Here is a 15785-nt window from a genome sequence, read left to right on the forward strand (position 1 = left end):
GGAGGACTGAGCTGGCCAGGTGGGACCCCTGCAAAGACCCCATCCCCTCACAACCTGGCTCTGTTCCCAACCTCCAGCAGCTCAGGGAAACAGCAGCAGCTGCTCTGGGCTCTGGCTGAGCTGCCAGGCTGCTCTCTGCTAGGGTCCAGCCACTCCAGCTGATCCTCTCTGGCTGTGACCAGAGCTGGTGGCTTCTGCAGAAGGGGAGCATCTGCCTCTTGGATGCAGCTAGTCCAGCGTTTCTCAGTCTGGGAGTCCTGGGGTGCAGACTAGGGTAGATTTGCCTTCCTCTGCAGTAGGGGCACAGCCTCTACCTGGGATTTCTCGAGCATCTATTGACATCCTTCTCAGCAGCAGGATGTTGGGAGCCACAGTCCCTCTGCTTTCCCCATGGCCAGTTTGGGTGCGATGCCTGGTGCTGTGTCAGGGTCGATTGCAATTTTGCTAAGAGGTTGGGCATTGGATGTGTCTTGGCTGGTTTGGATGGGGCTGATCCTGCCTCAGGCAGGGGTTGGACTAGATGCGACCTCCAGAGCTCCCTTCCAGCTCCACTGCTCTGGGATTTTATGGGATGAAGAACCGGCTGGGATGTCAGGGCATCCTGTTGCTTTGGGTGTCCTGCTTGCAGCTCCTGACAACCACTTTGCTCTCCCGCTGGGACACCCCTGGGCTCTGGGGGCAGATCTGGATCCCCTGATGCTCAGGGCAGTGGGGGCCGTGGTGTGTGTCCTGCCTGCTGTACTGCACAGCATGGGCCAGGGGCTGCCCAAGTCACCTCCTGTATTATGTCCACATGCTCTGCCCAGCCTAGAGCCCATCATGGGGACAAAAAACCAGTCCCCACGGTAAAAGCCCTGCAGACGGGGAATCGCTACGACCCTCATGGAGGTGGCGCTGAGACATGTTTTGTTGCCTTTCCCTCTGCTGAGAGAGTTGGCTGGGTTAGGCTGAAGTCAGTGAGAAGGCAGGCGAGATGTGCACCTCTATATAAACTAACTAAATAAGATCTATAGAGAGAGGGCACAAGCTATCCCTGTTCACAACCCAAGTTCACTTCATCAGATGCTGGGAAAGGACCTCCCAAAAGCAGAGAGTAAGGTGGAAAGAGAAATTAGAATACAAAAGACTAGGGTGGGTGGGTGGGAGAGAGAGATAGGGGAGATGGGGTGGTGCTAGGAGAGACAAATTAGGAGGGATTCTGTTGGCCACAGCTTTCTTTTGGGAGCTTTTGCTATCCTCAGTTCCTCACCATCCTCCCTTACCCCATCCTTTGTTCATAAATCACTGATTTCTATCTGGCTCCTTGCAGGTCCATTCAGAGCATTGGAGGAAGAGTGAATGCCTCTCTGAATTGCTTACACAGTGAGGTGCACCTGCCTTGCCTTGTCCTTCTCAATCAAGGGGGGACTTTCTCCTGCTGCTCTGGCCTGATTCTCTTGGCTTGGCATCACACCAGGTCAAATCAGGGGTACTTCCAGGGGACGCTCTGTGACCAGTTCCTCTGTGACCAGCCGGCCCCTGTGAGTTATAAAACCTCCCCTGGCCAGGTAGCGATGCCCAGGGTCTTCTAGCCCTGGCAGCAGGAGCCCTCCTGTGTGCATCACTCTCCCCACAGCAAAGCCATTTTTGCTTTGCCAGTGCAGCCCTGCTGCCTCCCGGGATCTGTGCTGCAGCAGATGCAGCCTAGTGAGGATATCGCACCATGCCCATCTGGGGTGTTCCCTGTAGGATGTGATCTCAACCCGTTCCAGGCTGTCAGGGGGTCAGGCCAGCGGGACAGGTCCTGGGGAGGACAGATGTCTTAGGGAGCTGCCATGGGTCCATCTTGCTCCCTGTCCTATCTCACACAGTGGCAGGAAGCACATGCTGCAGGGGAGGTGAATGGGGCACATCCAGATTTTCCCACTCCCATTGCAGTTTCCAGCAGTCCAGAGGCTGACCTTGTCTACTGTATTCAGTACCTATGGTGGGATCTTTCCTCCAGGAATGGGCCCAATCCCCTTGTGACCTGGATTAAGCGACCAGCCCCAACACGGTCTTGTGGCAGTGAGTCCCATCTGTTAATGACTTACCATCTGAAGAACTTCCCCCTGTTCATTTTAAACCTGCCAGCTAATAGCTTCAGTTCCTGTCCCCCAGCTCTAGGATGCAGAGGGGCAGGGAATAACACATCCTCATTGACTTTCTCTGTCCCATTGTATATTTTGTGACCCTCTGTCATGTCTGCCCTCAAGTATCTTTTGTCTAAGCTTAATCCTGGCTCATGTAGCCTCTCCTCATATAAAAACCCCTCCAGACCCCTGATCATCCTTGTTGCCCTTCTCTGGACCTTTCTATCTCTTCTATAGCTTGTTAGAGGTGCATGGACCAAAATGGGGCACACCATGTGAGGCACCATGGGTTTATAAAGTGGGGGAAGAGATATCCTGTTTGGGTTACCATTCCTTTCTGGATAATTTCTCATAGTTTATTTCCCTTTCTGACAGCTGCATTGAGTTCAGTGCACCATCCATAATGACTCCAGTGGCTCTTTCCTGTGAGTCTGCCCAGGATATTTATTCCCATGTGCATCTGTTTGCACTTACCAAGATTGAGTGTCATTTGCTCTTTGCCATGGCTGGGCTGTGGTACCGCAGAGAAGGACCTGGGGGTGACAGTGGACTGTAAATGGAGTATAAGCCAACAATGTGCTTTTGTGGCAAAAAAGCCAACAGCCTCCTGGACTGTGTCAACAGCAGTGTCACTTGCAAATCAAGGGCAGTAATTCTGCTTTATTCAGCACCAGGGAGGCCTCCTCTGGAGTCCTGTGTCCAGTTTTGGGCCTCACACTTCAAGAAGAACAGGGGACAGGACTAGGCTGCAGGGGACAGGATTAGGACCAACAGACTTAGGCTGCAGCAGGGGAAACTAAGCTTGGAGATGAGGACCAGCTTGCTGACTCTGAGGGTGGGCCAGCACTAGGGACTCCATAGAGAAGCTGTGGAGTCTTCCTTCCCTGTAAGGTTTCAAGAACAGTTTGGACAGACACGTCCCTGGGCTGGTTGATCAGGGCTGATAGATATGGCCTTGTGAGGTCCCTTCCAGCCCTGCTTTCCTGTGGTTCCTAGTCTGCTGACCACTTGGCAACATCCTTCTTCAGTTTTTCACAGTGCACATGGACTTGTCTACTCTGAATTCTGGTGTGGCCTCTTGGACACCTCACTAATGATCCCCTGCTTTCCAGTCATCCTTGTATGAACATGTTAAACAGCACCAGTGCCAACACGGCCCTGGGTGACCCACCGGTTATTTCTTTCCGTTCTGAAAACTGACTCATTATCCTCATACTTTGTTTTCTACCTATAGGCCAATCTCTGAGCCACAAGAGGACCTGTCCTCCAAGCCCACGGCACCCCAATTTCATTTAGAGCCTTTGATACAGGGCTTGGTTGTAAGTCTGTCTGGGGTAGGAAAGGAAGGGAATGGATGGCTGTGAATGTGAGGGTTTCCCAGACCAAGGCTTCTGGTGCCTGGGAGAGTGTATCATTGCACACAGGTGGGCCCCCCAACATGACAGCCCATGGGGATGGGGGTGAGGTGATGTAGCCCTGGGGCAAGCCTCATCAAGTGCTGGTGCTGCAGCCAGCTGGATTAACCCTGACTGCCCTATCTGTGCAGTGGCCTGGATCTGCAGGGACACAGTGGCCATATGCATTGAGGGGCAGCAGGTTCTGTTTGCTATTGGGTCTATGACTCCCCATGTTAGCCAGGATCTCCACACCCCATGGCCATCAGCCGCTCCTCACAGCGTTGCTGCTCTGGGTGGTATTGGGCAGTCTGCCATGGCCCTGTGGCCATTCATACCCATATGGGAGCTGTACCATGAAGAGGGGTGGAAATGACTCCTGCCTGCTGGGGATGGGAGCCCTGGGAGGACCTGATCATCAGCTCCTGTGGGATGAGAGTGACACCCAAGCTTCTGGGCATGGCTGCATCTCCCATGGGGGAGCAGGGCAGTTACATCCCTATCTTTGCTTGCAGAAGCCAAGTCCCAAGGATGTTGGAAGCACACAGCAAAACGGCCACCCATAACATGACTGCTGCCCACCCGTCCAGCTTTGTGCTTACTGGCCTCCCTGGGCTGGAGCAGGCCCACTTCTGGGTGGCCTTTCCTGTGGGGCTGGTTTACATGGTGGCACTGCTGGGGAACTGCACGGTGCTGGCAGTGGTGAGGGCTGAGCGGAGCCTGCACACACCCATGTACTACTTCCTGTGCATGCTGGGGGCCGTGGACCTGATTCTGGCCACCTCCACCGTGCCCAAGATGCTGGCCATCTTCTGGGCCGGAGCACAAGAGATCAGCTTCCATGCCTGCCTGGCCCAGATGTTCTTCATCCACACCTTCACCGCCACTGAGTCAGGGGTGGTGCTGGCCATGGCCTTCGACCTCTACGTGGCCATCTGCGCCCCGCTGCACTACACAGCTGTCCTGACCTGCCAAAGGGTCGTGGCCCTAGGGGTGGCTGCCCTGGCCCGGGGAGTCCTCATCATCCTCCCTCTGCCCTTCCTCACCCTACGGCTGTGCTACTGTGGCCCCAACGTCATCTCCCATGCCTATTGCGAGCATATGGGTATTGTCAAGCTGGCCTGCACCGATATTCAAGACAACTGGCTCTACGGGCTTGTCATTGCCCTGCTGGTCATGGGCTTGGACCTGCTGCTCATTTGCCTCTCCTATGCCCGCATCCTGCGGACCGTGCTGAGTCTGCCTTCCCACGAGGCTCGGTTCAAGGCCTTTAGCACCTGTGGCTCCCACCTCTGTGTCATCCTGGCTTTTTTCACACCTGCACTCTTCTCCTTCATCACCCACCGCTTTGGCCATGGTGTCCCCCTCTATGTCCACATCCTGTTGGCCGTGCTGTATGTGCTGCTGCCCCCCATGCTGAACCCCCTCATCTACGGGGTGAAGACCAGGCAGATCCAGGACCGGGTGCTGCGGGTGTTTTGGCCCAAAAAGACCACAGCTGAGCAGTAGCTAAGCTGTGTGTGGAGATGAGCAAGGGGTTCAGCTCCCAGGGGTGGGTGATGACCAGAGCTCTGTCAGCACTACAGGCCACAGGCAAGGGGCATAGATCCAGTGGAGCCCTGTGCACACACGGGTGATCTGGGGTCCTGCATCTAATGCTTCACTGAAAATCATTTGATTATGATGATGAGCCAGGAAAACAGGTGACTCCCTCAGCACTGCCAGACAATTGGTTTTAAACTTTGGGTGGAGCATGAATCAAAGTGAGGTGCGACTGCCCCACTGCCCCCTACCTCCAGATCCACCTCTGTGCACACCACAAGCCACAGTGGCTGTGTGTTTGCAAAATAAACCTAGTGCTCCAGACTCAAACTCATGCTGTCTCTGTGCCTGCCCCAAGCAGAGGGAACAAGATGTCTTTTAATTAGAAAGAATGATCCTGGCATTGCCACAGATGTGGGACTGAACAGGGGTGGGGGCCATTGGGGTGGGCAGTGGGATGTCCTGTGTGTGGGACATAGCAGATGGGTGCATGCAGGGATGGCAGGAAGGGCTGGGGTGGGGGGGTTGGTGCTGGACCTCTGCATTGCACCTTCTGCCTTCAGCTTAGACCTGCCCCAGGGCTGCCTCTGGAGCCTGCAATGAGGTGTCAGATTGGCCTGAGGCTGAAGTCCTGGTCTTGCCCTGAGAGCTGTCACAGGCTTTCCCTGGCCCTGTGGGGTTCTCTGTGCCAGGTTGTGCCCACACACAGCAAACCCTTTGGGCCGCTGCTGACCAACTGTTGGAAGGGAGCTCCAGAGGTCAACCCCCTGCCTGAGGCAGGATCAGCCCTGTCCAACCCCCTGCCTGAGGCAGGATCAGCCCTGTCCAAACCAGCCCGGACAAATCCACTGTCCAACCTCTTAGCAAAACTACACAGACACAGCACCATGCATCACACTTGAACGGGCCACGGGGAAAGCAGGGGGACTGTGATGGCCAACATCCTGCTGCTGCAAAGGTTGTTAATATATGCTCATGATATCTCATGGGGAGGCCATGACTCTTGCTACAGAGGAAGGCAACTCCCCCCGCCCCCATCTGTACCAATATGACCATGGGGGAAAATTCCTTCTTGACTCCAAATGTGGCATCAGTCAGACCCTGAGTGGAGGGGCAAGAGCCTCCAGGCAGGATCCTTTGGGTTTGAGCCCCAGCAGGAGCATTGGCATAGCCCAGTCCCCATCCCAGGCTGGGCTGTGGACAACCCCCAGTGCCTCTGAGGGAGGTAAAGCCCTCCTCCCAGACATGTGTAGCAGCAGAAGGGGGAAAAATTCCTTCCCATCCCCATGTGCAACTAACCAAGCCCCCAAACCTGGGAAATACCCAGAGTAAACCATAGGCATCGCTACACCTAGATCATTCCTGACTGTCCAGCTTCTTTTTGAACATCTCCAGTGCTAGAGACTCCACCCATTTCTGAGGTGTCTATTCACTGCCTCCCTGTTCTAACAAGGAAGAAGTTTTCCATGAGAACAAACTTAAACCTGCTTCTCTGCAACTTCAAGCCATTGCTCCTTGTCCTCCTCTCTGCAGCCGGAGAAAAGGTGCTCTCCCTCTTCTTTATGACTCTTCAGGTATTTGTAGACTGTTCTTATGTCCCCTCTTAAGCACCTTGTCTGGTATTTGGTTATGTCCAGCTCCTTCAGCCTCTCCTCATATGATTTGCCTTCAAAGCGCCATATCATTTTTGTTGCCTTCAAAATTTTTAAAAGTGGATCCCAGTGCTCTAGATGAGGCCTAACCAGTGCCAAGCAGAGAGGCACTTTCACCTCCCACATGCAACCCAAAACCACATCGACCCTTTGAGTGGCTGGATCGCACAGAAGACTCGTATTGAGTCTGTGATCTACCAAGACTCCCAGATCTTTCTCCATAGCACTGCCCTCCAGTTAGATGTCACCAATTTTGCTCGTGTTTTTGATTATTCTTCCCGAAGTGTAGCACTTTGCATTTGTCCTCAGTGAACTTCATCCTGTCAGCTTTCCAATCTTTCAAGATCCTTCAGAAGTGTGCTTCCATCCTCTGATGTGTACACAATCCATCCCAGTTTTGCACTTTATGAAAACTTGGTCAAGATGCTTTCTATGCCAATCTCCAAATCGTTAATAAACATGTTGAAAGTACCAGGACAGACCCCTGTGGGACTCCAATCAAAACCCCATGCCATTCTGATATAGACCTGCTATGAGAGTTAAACTATGCCTGCAAAATAAATCACCATCTGTTGTTTTAATATGAACTCGTTAATTTCCTTTATTTCTCACCCACCACGACTTTGATGGAATAAGATACAGAAATAAACCTAAGAGATGAGGAAGATATCGTGTCTGCAGTTCAACAAAAATAACTGCACAACTATTATGTCTCTCTTAGATAAATTACATCTTCTATATATTTAGTTCCCTCTCTCTTTGAAAACTCTCAGTTTCTTGGTTGCTTCCCCCGTTCTCCTCCGCATGGGTCCCAAGCAAACAGCAATCTTAGGTCACCTTGCATTTACTACTGATATCAAAATTGTGGGGTTCTCTTCTGTTTGTTAGTTTTCATTCACTCTCATTCCTTTCTCTTAATTTTAATACTCTGGGATGTTACTCGATGTCTTCAGGTGTCAGACTCACTGACTCAAAGTCCTCCTTTGTTAACTCACTTCATCTTCCCAGGTAAGTCTCTGTCCAGGACCCTTTTTACATTCCCTTTTCTCTTTCTTGTAGTTTCTCCCTGTTTCCTCTGGGTTGCTTTCTTCTCTTTTTCCAGCTAAATCTGGGTTACTTCCCTTTAAATCCTTCCAGCCATCTGCTGCCTCTCTCACAGCCAGCACGCTCTCCCCCTCCCTTCGTACCTGCTGCTCTCTTTGTTTATGTTTTCATTTGGTCTCTCTCCCCCATCCAGGTAGCCTAACCCCTTTTCTCTTCCCGTTACCCTTTGCTTGCAGCTATTGAGCCTCTCATTCCACATCTGTAGTTGTGTTTTCTTGGAGGTGGCACGTGGCAAGCCAGTAGGGGGCGCTCCTGTGTTGAGCCACCCACCACCCTGTGCCCAACCACCTTCTGACCACCTTCCAGGCTCCTAGTGCTTCCCTGGGAGCACCTAATGTCTGTCCAACCTCCTTCCTGGAGCACACCCGCTAGCCTGGGGGTAACGTTGTCACCACCCAGGGCCTGAACCAATTCTGGCCTTGTGCCCCCCTGGGAGACACAGGCCTACTAGTCCTGGAGGGGATGTGACCCACTGCAAGAACTTGGGGTGCATACCTCAGTCTAAAGCACAAGTAGTAGTCTCCCTTAGTTAGGCCAAACCAAGGGGAACCCAAGGCATAATATAGACCCACTCCCAATAAGTTTCCCACACTAGGTACAAAGGAGAACTTTACTGGTTACAAGGAGTAGGTTTGGAATAGGGTGCAGGGTACAGCAATATCAAGGAAATCCCATAGAGCAAGCAGTGTGGCTGAGTAGCCTTTGATTATGCATTTGAGTTACTGCAAGCTATATATCTAGTTAGATCTCAGGTAGCTTATTCACGAATATCATCCAGATGAGGTGGAGATTCCCTCTGGAGGCAGGCAGTTCATTGATCATGAGTTTCAAGAAAGAGAGCAAATTTCAGATGGTCCAGCTTTTCTGTGAGTTTTCTTCATGGCTATTGCCTCTCCTCCTGGGCAGTCATTCACTTATATAGACCTTATGACCTCTTTTACCCAATCCAATGAAGTCCAGCACCTGTTGGCTGCCAGCCAGCCAATTTCATAGAATCATAGAATCATAGAAGTCGGGCTGGAAGGTACCTTGTAGCTCTTCAAGTCTGACCCCCCCGTCTGGGAGGGAGAAAAACTGGACTCAGTTGAGTCCAGCCAGGTAAGCATCAAGCCTCTTTTTAAAGATGCCCAGGGTAGGAGCCAGCACCACTTCCCTAGGAAGTTGGTTCCAGCTCCTAGCTGCCCAAACTGTGGATTTCATAGATTTCATAGACATTAGGGCTGGAAGGGACCTCAGGAGATAATCGAGTCCGGCCCCCTGCCCAAAGGGCAGGAAGTCAGCTGGGGTCATAGGATCCCAGCAAGATAAGCATCCAATTTACTCTTGAAGGTGTTCAATGTAGGTGCTTGAACCACCTCCGCTGGCAGACTGTTCCAGACCTTGGGGGCTCGGACAGGAAAGAAATTCTTCCTTATGTCCAGCCTGAAACGGTCTTGCAGGAGTTTGTGACTGTTCGACCTCGTCATCCCTTGGGGCGCTCTGGTGAACAGACGTTCCCCCAGATCCTGGTGGTCACCCCTGAGAAACTTGTAGGTGGCCATCAGATCACCCCTGAGCCTGCGCTTTTCCAGGCTAAAGAGTCCCATGGCTCTCAGCCTGTCATCGTAAGGTCTGTTTTCCTGACCTCTGATCATGCGCATGGCTCTCCTCTGGACTCTCTCAAGCTTCTCCACATCCTTTTTGAATTGTGGAGCCCAGAACTGGACGCAGTACTCCAGCTGCGGCCTCACCAAGGCTGAGTACAAGGGGAGAATGATGTCCCGGGATTTGCTCGAGAAGCATCTATGGATGCACGCCAGCGTTTTGGTCGCTTTACTAGCCGCAGCATCGCATTGCAGGCTCATGTTCATCTTGTGGTCAATGATGACCCCCAAGTCTCTTTCTTCTGTAGGGCTATCCAACGTAGCACTGCTGAGCCTATAAGGATGCTGCAGGTTATTTCTCCCAAGGTGGAGAACCTTGCATTTTTTGGTGTTAAACACCATGAGGTTCTCGTCTGCCCATTTGCTGAGCTTGTCCAGGTCAGCCTGGATCACCCGCCTATCTTCTGGCGTGGATGCTTTGCCCCAAAGTTTGGTGTCATCGGTGAACTTGGCCAGTCCACTCCTGACTCCAATGTCCACATCGTTAATGAAGATGTTGAACAGTATGGGTCCAAGGACAGAGCCTTGAGGGACCCCACTGGTCACAGGGCACCACGATGAGTGACTGCCATCAATCACAACCCTCTGGGTCCGACCACGGAGCCAATTTCCCAGCCAGCGGATCGTGGTGGAGCCAAGGCCACAACCGGCCAGTTTGGCCAAGAGGTGATCATGGGATACCAGATCAAAGGCTTTTTTGAAGTCAAGATACATGACATCAATCTCTTCTCCCTTGTCCAGGTGATAGGTCACCTGGTCATAGAAGGAAATGAGATTGGTCAAACAAGACCTACCCGCAACAAACCCATGCTGGCTACCCCTTAGGATGTTAGCCTGGGCCAGTCCCTCAAGGATGGCCTCCTTAATAAACTTTTCTAAGATCTTCCCCAGGATAGAAGTCAGGCTAATGGGCCTGTAGTTAGCCGGATCCACTCTCCTCCCTTTCTTGAAGATCGGCACCACATTGGCCTTCTTCCAGTCTTCGGGCACTACACCAGAGCGCCAGGAGTTTTCAAAGACCCGTGCCAGGGGCTGTGCTATGATGCTTGCCAGCTCCTTGAGTACCCTGGGGTGCAGATTGTCAGGGCCGGCTGACTTGAAGGTATCCAGCTTCTCAAGGTGTTCCTTCACGAGGTCAGCATTGATGGAGGGTAGGGGATCCCCATCACCCAGATTTTCCTGTCCCATAGCAGGCATGGGCGTCCCATGGGACTGATGAAAGACTGATGCAAAGTACCTATTTAATAGGTTGGCTTTTTCCTGGGCGTCAGTTGTCAGTTGCCCCATCTGGTTTAGCAGGGGTCCAACATTGCCCTTGCTTTTCCTCTGCCTCCCCAAATATCTGAAAAAGGACTTTTTGTTGTCCTTGATGCCTGAAGCTAGTTGGAGTTCAGTTGCAGCCTTGGCTTTCCTGGTTTGGTCCCTGCAGGACCGGACCAGCACAGAATAATCCTCCTTGGAGGTGAATCCCATCCTCCATCCTTTGTAGGCTTTCCTTTTTAGCCGCAGGAGGTCCGCTAGGTCCCTGGAGAGCCAGGGGGGCTGCTGTGCCTTCTTGCTGCCTTTCCTCCGTGTTGGAATAGATTTAGCTTGTGCACTGAGGATTGCTTCCTTGAGAAGCAACCACTCTTCTTGAACTCCCCTCTACCTGGGGTCATGGTCCCTGAGGGCCTGACCGACTAGCCTCTTGAGCTTGTCAAAGTTGGCTTTTCTGAAGTCAAGGACTTCTGTGTTGCTGACTGACTTGCCAGCTTTACAGTGGATGGTGAAGGTGATCAGCTTGTGGTCGCTGTCACCCAGCTTCCCATCAATCACTAGGTCGCCGATTAGGTTGTCCCCCGTAGCCAGTACCAGGTCGAGCAGCGCTTTGCCTCTCGTTGGCCCATAGACTTCTTGAGTCATGTAGAGGTCATCCACGCACAAGAGAAAGCTTTGCGATGGCTTGGTTTTTGCTGAGTGATCTTCCCAGGAGATGTCTGGGTAATTGAAGTCACCCATGACAACCAAGGTCCTGGAGCAAGTGGCCTCAGTCAGTTCCCGGGTGAACTCCTGGTCAAGGTCGGGACTTTGAGTGGGAGGTCTGTAGTAGACTCCCACCGTTGTGTCCACTGTGCCGTTTTTCCCACGAATTTTTACCCAGAGGGTCTCTAGCTGTCCATGCCGGTCGCCAACATCAGCTTGCAGGGACATGTAGCTTTCCTTCACATAGAGAGCTACACCCCCGCCCCTTTTGTCAACACGATCCCTCCTGTACAGGGTATAGCCCTCTATACCTGTGGTCCAGTCAGGGGTGGAGTCCCACCAGGTCTCCGTTATCCCAATGACATCATAATTCTTTGCACTGAGCAGGAGGACAAGCTCCTCCTGCTTGTTACCCAGGGTCCTGGCATTAGTGTACAGGCAGGCACGTGTGCCCTTAGGGGCTCTTGCCTTGCCCACAGATTGTGCCAGGGCTGGGGCAGGGGTGGGCTCCCTTAAGTGCCTTGGTCTGCTGGTTTTGCAAGGGTTGCTCAGTGGGCCAGCAGGGGCAGTAGTCTCCCCATCCCCCAGCGGGTTTAGTTTAAAGCCCGGTGGAGCAGGTCAGCCAGCCTGGCTGAGAAGAGCCTCCTCCCCAGGGGAGAGAGGTGGAGGCCATCTCTTCCCAGCAGCTCGCTGCCTCTCTCGCCAAAGAGCGGGCTGTGGTCATGGAAGCCAAAGCCTTCCCGATGACACCAGCGCCGCAGTCTTTGGTTCACCGCGTGGATCCTCCTCTCCCTCCTCAGCCCATAGCCCGAGACTGGGAGGATCGACGAAAACACCACCTGAGCTCCCAGACCCCTAAGCCCCACTCCCAACTCCCTGTAGCGCCTCATGACCTGGCTGGGGGTGCTCCGAGCCATGTCATCGGTGCCCACATGAATCAGGAGCATGGGGTAGTGGTCTGTGGGCCGGAGAAGCTCTGGGATCCTCTCCGCAATGTCTCGGATGCGGGCCCCCTGGAAGCAGCAGACTTCCCGTGCTAAGGGGTCTGGGCGGCAGATTGCCCTCTCAGTGCCCCGCAGGACGGAGTCTCCCACAACAAACACCTTACGCTTTGTCTTGGGGAGAGCGGGGGCAGTAGCTGCGGTCGAGCCTGGGTTGCCTGCGGGAGCTGGCAACTGAGCAGGCTCTGCTGGGGCTGCAAGAGGTGCGAACCTGTTGCTAATCTCCGGTGGGGCAGGGGCCTTGGTGCGGTGGGCCCTGGGGCCCTTGACCACCTTGGTCCATGCCCCTGACTGGGCAGAGCGGGAGGTCCCAGAGTCCTCTTGAGTCGTGGAGGGAGATGGTGCTCTCCCCTGGGGCTCCTGGTGGAGAAGGGCCTGGCAGTAGGAGTCTATCTCCTGCTCACAGTCCCTGATGGCACGCAGTCTCTGGACTGTGGCCTGGAGATCCTCCAGCTGGCGTGCCAGAGACCCCAGTAGGGAGCAGACCCTGTAAGGGGAGGTGGCCATGCTCCCGGGACCCAGAGCCTTAAAAAGGGACAGGCAGCCGCCGCAGCCAAGAGCCAGGGGCTCTGTCTGCGTGGAGCCCGGAACCATGGGCTCCGTCTGGGTGGCCGTCTCTGAGGTGCCCAGTGGAGGGGCCGCAGAGCCCGAGGGGACCCTCGGGGTGCGGTGCATGCGCATGCGTGTCATGCCTCTGGTAGGCTGGCTTCAGCTGGGGCTGACTACTCTGAGGGGGTCGCAGGCAGGGTCTCATGCCCTCCCGCGTGAACTCCGCGCTAACTCGAGCGCCTGTTTATGCAGCCTGTTCGTGCGGCTCCGGTCGCGTGGCTCCCTGGGGGGCTGGGCCAAGTAGGGGCCTGGGTGGAGGCTTGACTCGGCTGGCACCAGGCAGTGGCCTCCTCCCAGGGAGCGAGGAGTTACCTCCTTCCCACCACGAGCCCGCTTAGCTCTGGCTGTGCTGGGGGTCGGCGGGGGGCTCTGCGGCTGCTGAGGGGGTGTCTGGGGGGCTTCGGGGGAGTGGGTGTGCAGCGGGCTTCACCCGTGCGTCTCTCACCACTCCGGAGCCTAAATGAGCCTTTTTTTTTTTTCCCCCCTGTTTGGCGGGCCCTTTTAAACTGCGTGCATGCGCAGTGGGCCTGCCATTAGGGAACTCTGATTTCTCAGGCCAGGGGGGCCCTGCCCGGGATTTGGGGGGCCCTGCCCTACAGGAGGGGGACTGGTGAGTACCCCACTCTTTCTCTTGTCACTCCCTGGGGGGCTGGGCCAAGTAGGGGCCTGGGCAGGGGCTTGACCCGGCTGGCACCAGGCAGTGGCCTCCTCCCAGGGAGCGAGGAGTTAACCCCTTCCCACCACGAGCCCGCTTACCTCCGGCTGTGCTGTAGTTCTTGTGGATGTCTAATCTAAATCTACTCTCTAATAATATGTGTCCATTATACCTTGTCATGCCAGGGGGTGCTAGGGGAAACAGTGTCTCCCCCAAACCCTGCTGGTCCCCCCTAGTGAGTTTATAGACAGTCACCAGGTCCCCCCTCAGCCTTCTTTTGGGAAGGCTGAACAGGTTTAGGTCCTGCAGTCTTTCAATGTAGGGTCTGCCCTGTTGTCCCCGAATCATGCGGGTGGCCTCCTCTGGACCCTTTCAATGCTGTCCACATCCCTCCTGAAGTGGGGTGCACAGAACTGGACACAGTCCTCCAGCTGTGGCCTGACCAGCGTCGCATAGGGAGGGGGAAGATCACCTCCTTGGCTCTACTTGAGATGCACCTGTGGATGTACAACAAGGTCCAGTTAGCCCTGCCAACCGTGACCTTGCATTGTCGGCCTATGTTCATCTTGGAGTCAATAATGACTCCAAGATCCCTTTCTGCCTCCGTGCCCTCAAGAAGGGAGTTTCCCATTCTATAAGTGTGCTGCTGGTTTCTACTGCCTAAGTGCAGCACCCTGCACTTGTCAGTATTGAAACGCATCCTGTTTATGTAAGCCCACCCTTGTAACCTGTCCAGATCTTGCTGCAATCTTTCCCTCCCTACTAGCATGCTCACCTCACCCCAAATTTTGGTATCATCAGCAAATTTAAACAGGTTGCTTTTCACGCCTTCGTCCAAATCACTGATGAAGAAATTGAACAGCGCAGGGCCCAAGGACCGAGCCCTGGGGGACTCTGCTGCCCACTTCCCCCCAGGTCGAATATGACCCATCCACCACCACCCTCTGAGTGCGACCTTTGAGCCAATCTGCAATCCATCTGACGGTGTAGGCATCAATGCCACAGTCGCCTAGTTTTTTAATGAGGATGGGGCGGGAGATGGTGTCAAAGGCCTTGCTGAAGTCTAGAAAGACTATGTCCACGGCAACACCTGCATCCATTGCCTTTGTGACCGGATCAAGAGTAAATTGGATGCTTATCTTGCTGGGATCCTATGACCCCAGCTGACTTCCTGCCCTTTGGGCAGGGGGCTGGACTCGATGATCTCCCGAGGTCCCTTCCAGCCCTAATGTCTATGAAATCTATGGATCATAAAAGGCAATCAAGGTTGGTCTGATATGACCTGCCCCTAATGAAACCGTGCTGGTTGCCCTTGAGCATCATCCCTGAAGCCGGCCCGTCACAGTTGTGCTCGTTGAAGATCTTCTCAAAGAGTTTCCCTAGGATTGAGGTAAGACTGACAGTCTATAGTTGCCTTGGTCCTCTCTCTTCCCTTTTTTGAAGATGGGGACCACGTTAGCTATCTTCCAATCATCTGGCACCTGACCCGAGCACCACGAGCGCTCGTAAAGCCGTGCCAAGGGCCCTGCAATAACCCCAGCTAGCTCCCTCAACACTGGGGGGTGGAGAGCATCTAGACCCACTGACTTGAACATGTCCAGCCTCTCCAGAAGCTCTCTGACCCAGTCCTCCCCAACCTGAGGTCCGGAGGCGTTCCCCTCAAGTCCATCTGGCATCACAGCGGGGAAGTCCCTGTTCCTGCACAAGAAAACAGAGGTGAAGAATTGGTTGAAGATTCCGCTTTCTCTTCTGGCGCAACCACCAGATCACCCAGCATACTTTGCAGGGGCCCCACATTACCCGGTGCCTTCTTCATCCTTCCTATATATTTGAAAAAGGACTTTTTATTATCCTTGATCTTGGAAGCTAGTTCTAGCTCTATGTCCGCCTTTGTTTTCCTGACAGCCCCCTACAGTCCCGAGCAGAGGAGGTATACTCCTCTTTGGAGATAGCACTCCCCTACCACTGGGTGTACGCCGCCTTTTTGGTAAGCAGGCATTCCCGGATGCCCTTGGTGAGCCGGGGGGCTTTTGGGCACTCTTGCCCCCCTTGCTTCTTGTTGGGATGGACTCCCCTTGGGCCCTGAGTATCATTTCCTTAAGGAACGACCAC

General features: G+C 54.0%; 1 protein-coding gene across 1 annotated transcript; it reads left to right on the plus strand.

Annotated features, from left to right (window-relative positions):
* The first annotated feature begins 4063 nt into the window (after positions 1 to 4063).
* On the plus strand, positions 4064 to 5014 carry LOC149875596 (olfactory receptor 52E8-like). The gene has a single exon (XM_090057208.1). It carries the CDS (start codon positions 4073 to 4075, stop codon positions 5012 to 5014), a length of 942 nt encoding a protein of 313 aa, XP_089913334.1. The 5' UTR covers positions 4064 to 4072.
* The last annotated feature ends 10771 nt before the right edge of the window (positions 5015 to 15785 follow it).

The sequence above is a fragment of the Crocodylus siamensis genome, chromosome 1 (assembly GCF_052110815.1).
Source record: "Crocodylus siamensis isolate JL-2025a chromosome 1, ASM5211081v1, whole genome shotgun sequence".
Lineage (NCBI taxonomy): Eukaryota > Metazoa > Chordata > Crocodylia > Crocodylidae > Crocodylus > Crocodylus siamensis.

What these genes read in the sequence shown, in the direction of transcription:
- LOC149875596 (XM_090057208.1), top strand. Translation starts at nt 4,073, where the DNA reads ATGACTGCTGCCCACCCGTCCAGCTTTGTGCTTACTGGCCTCCCTGGG.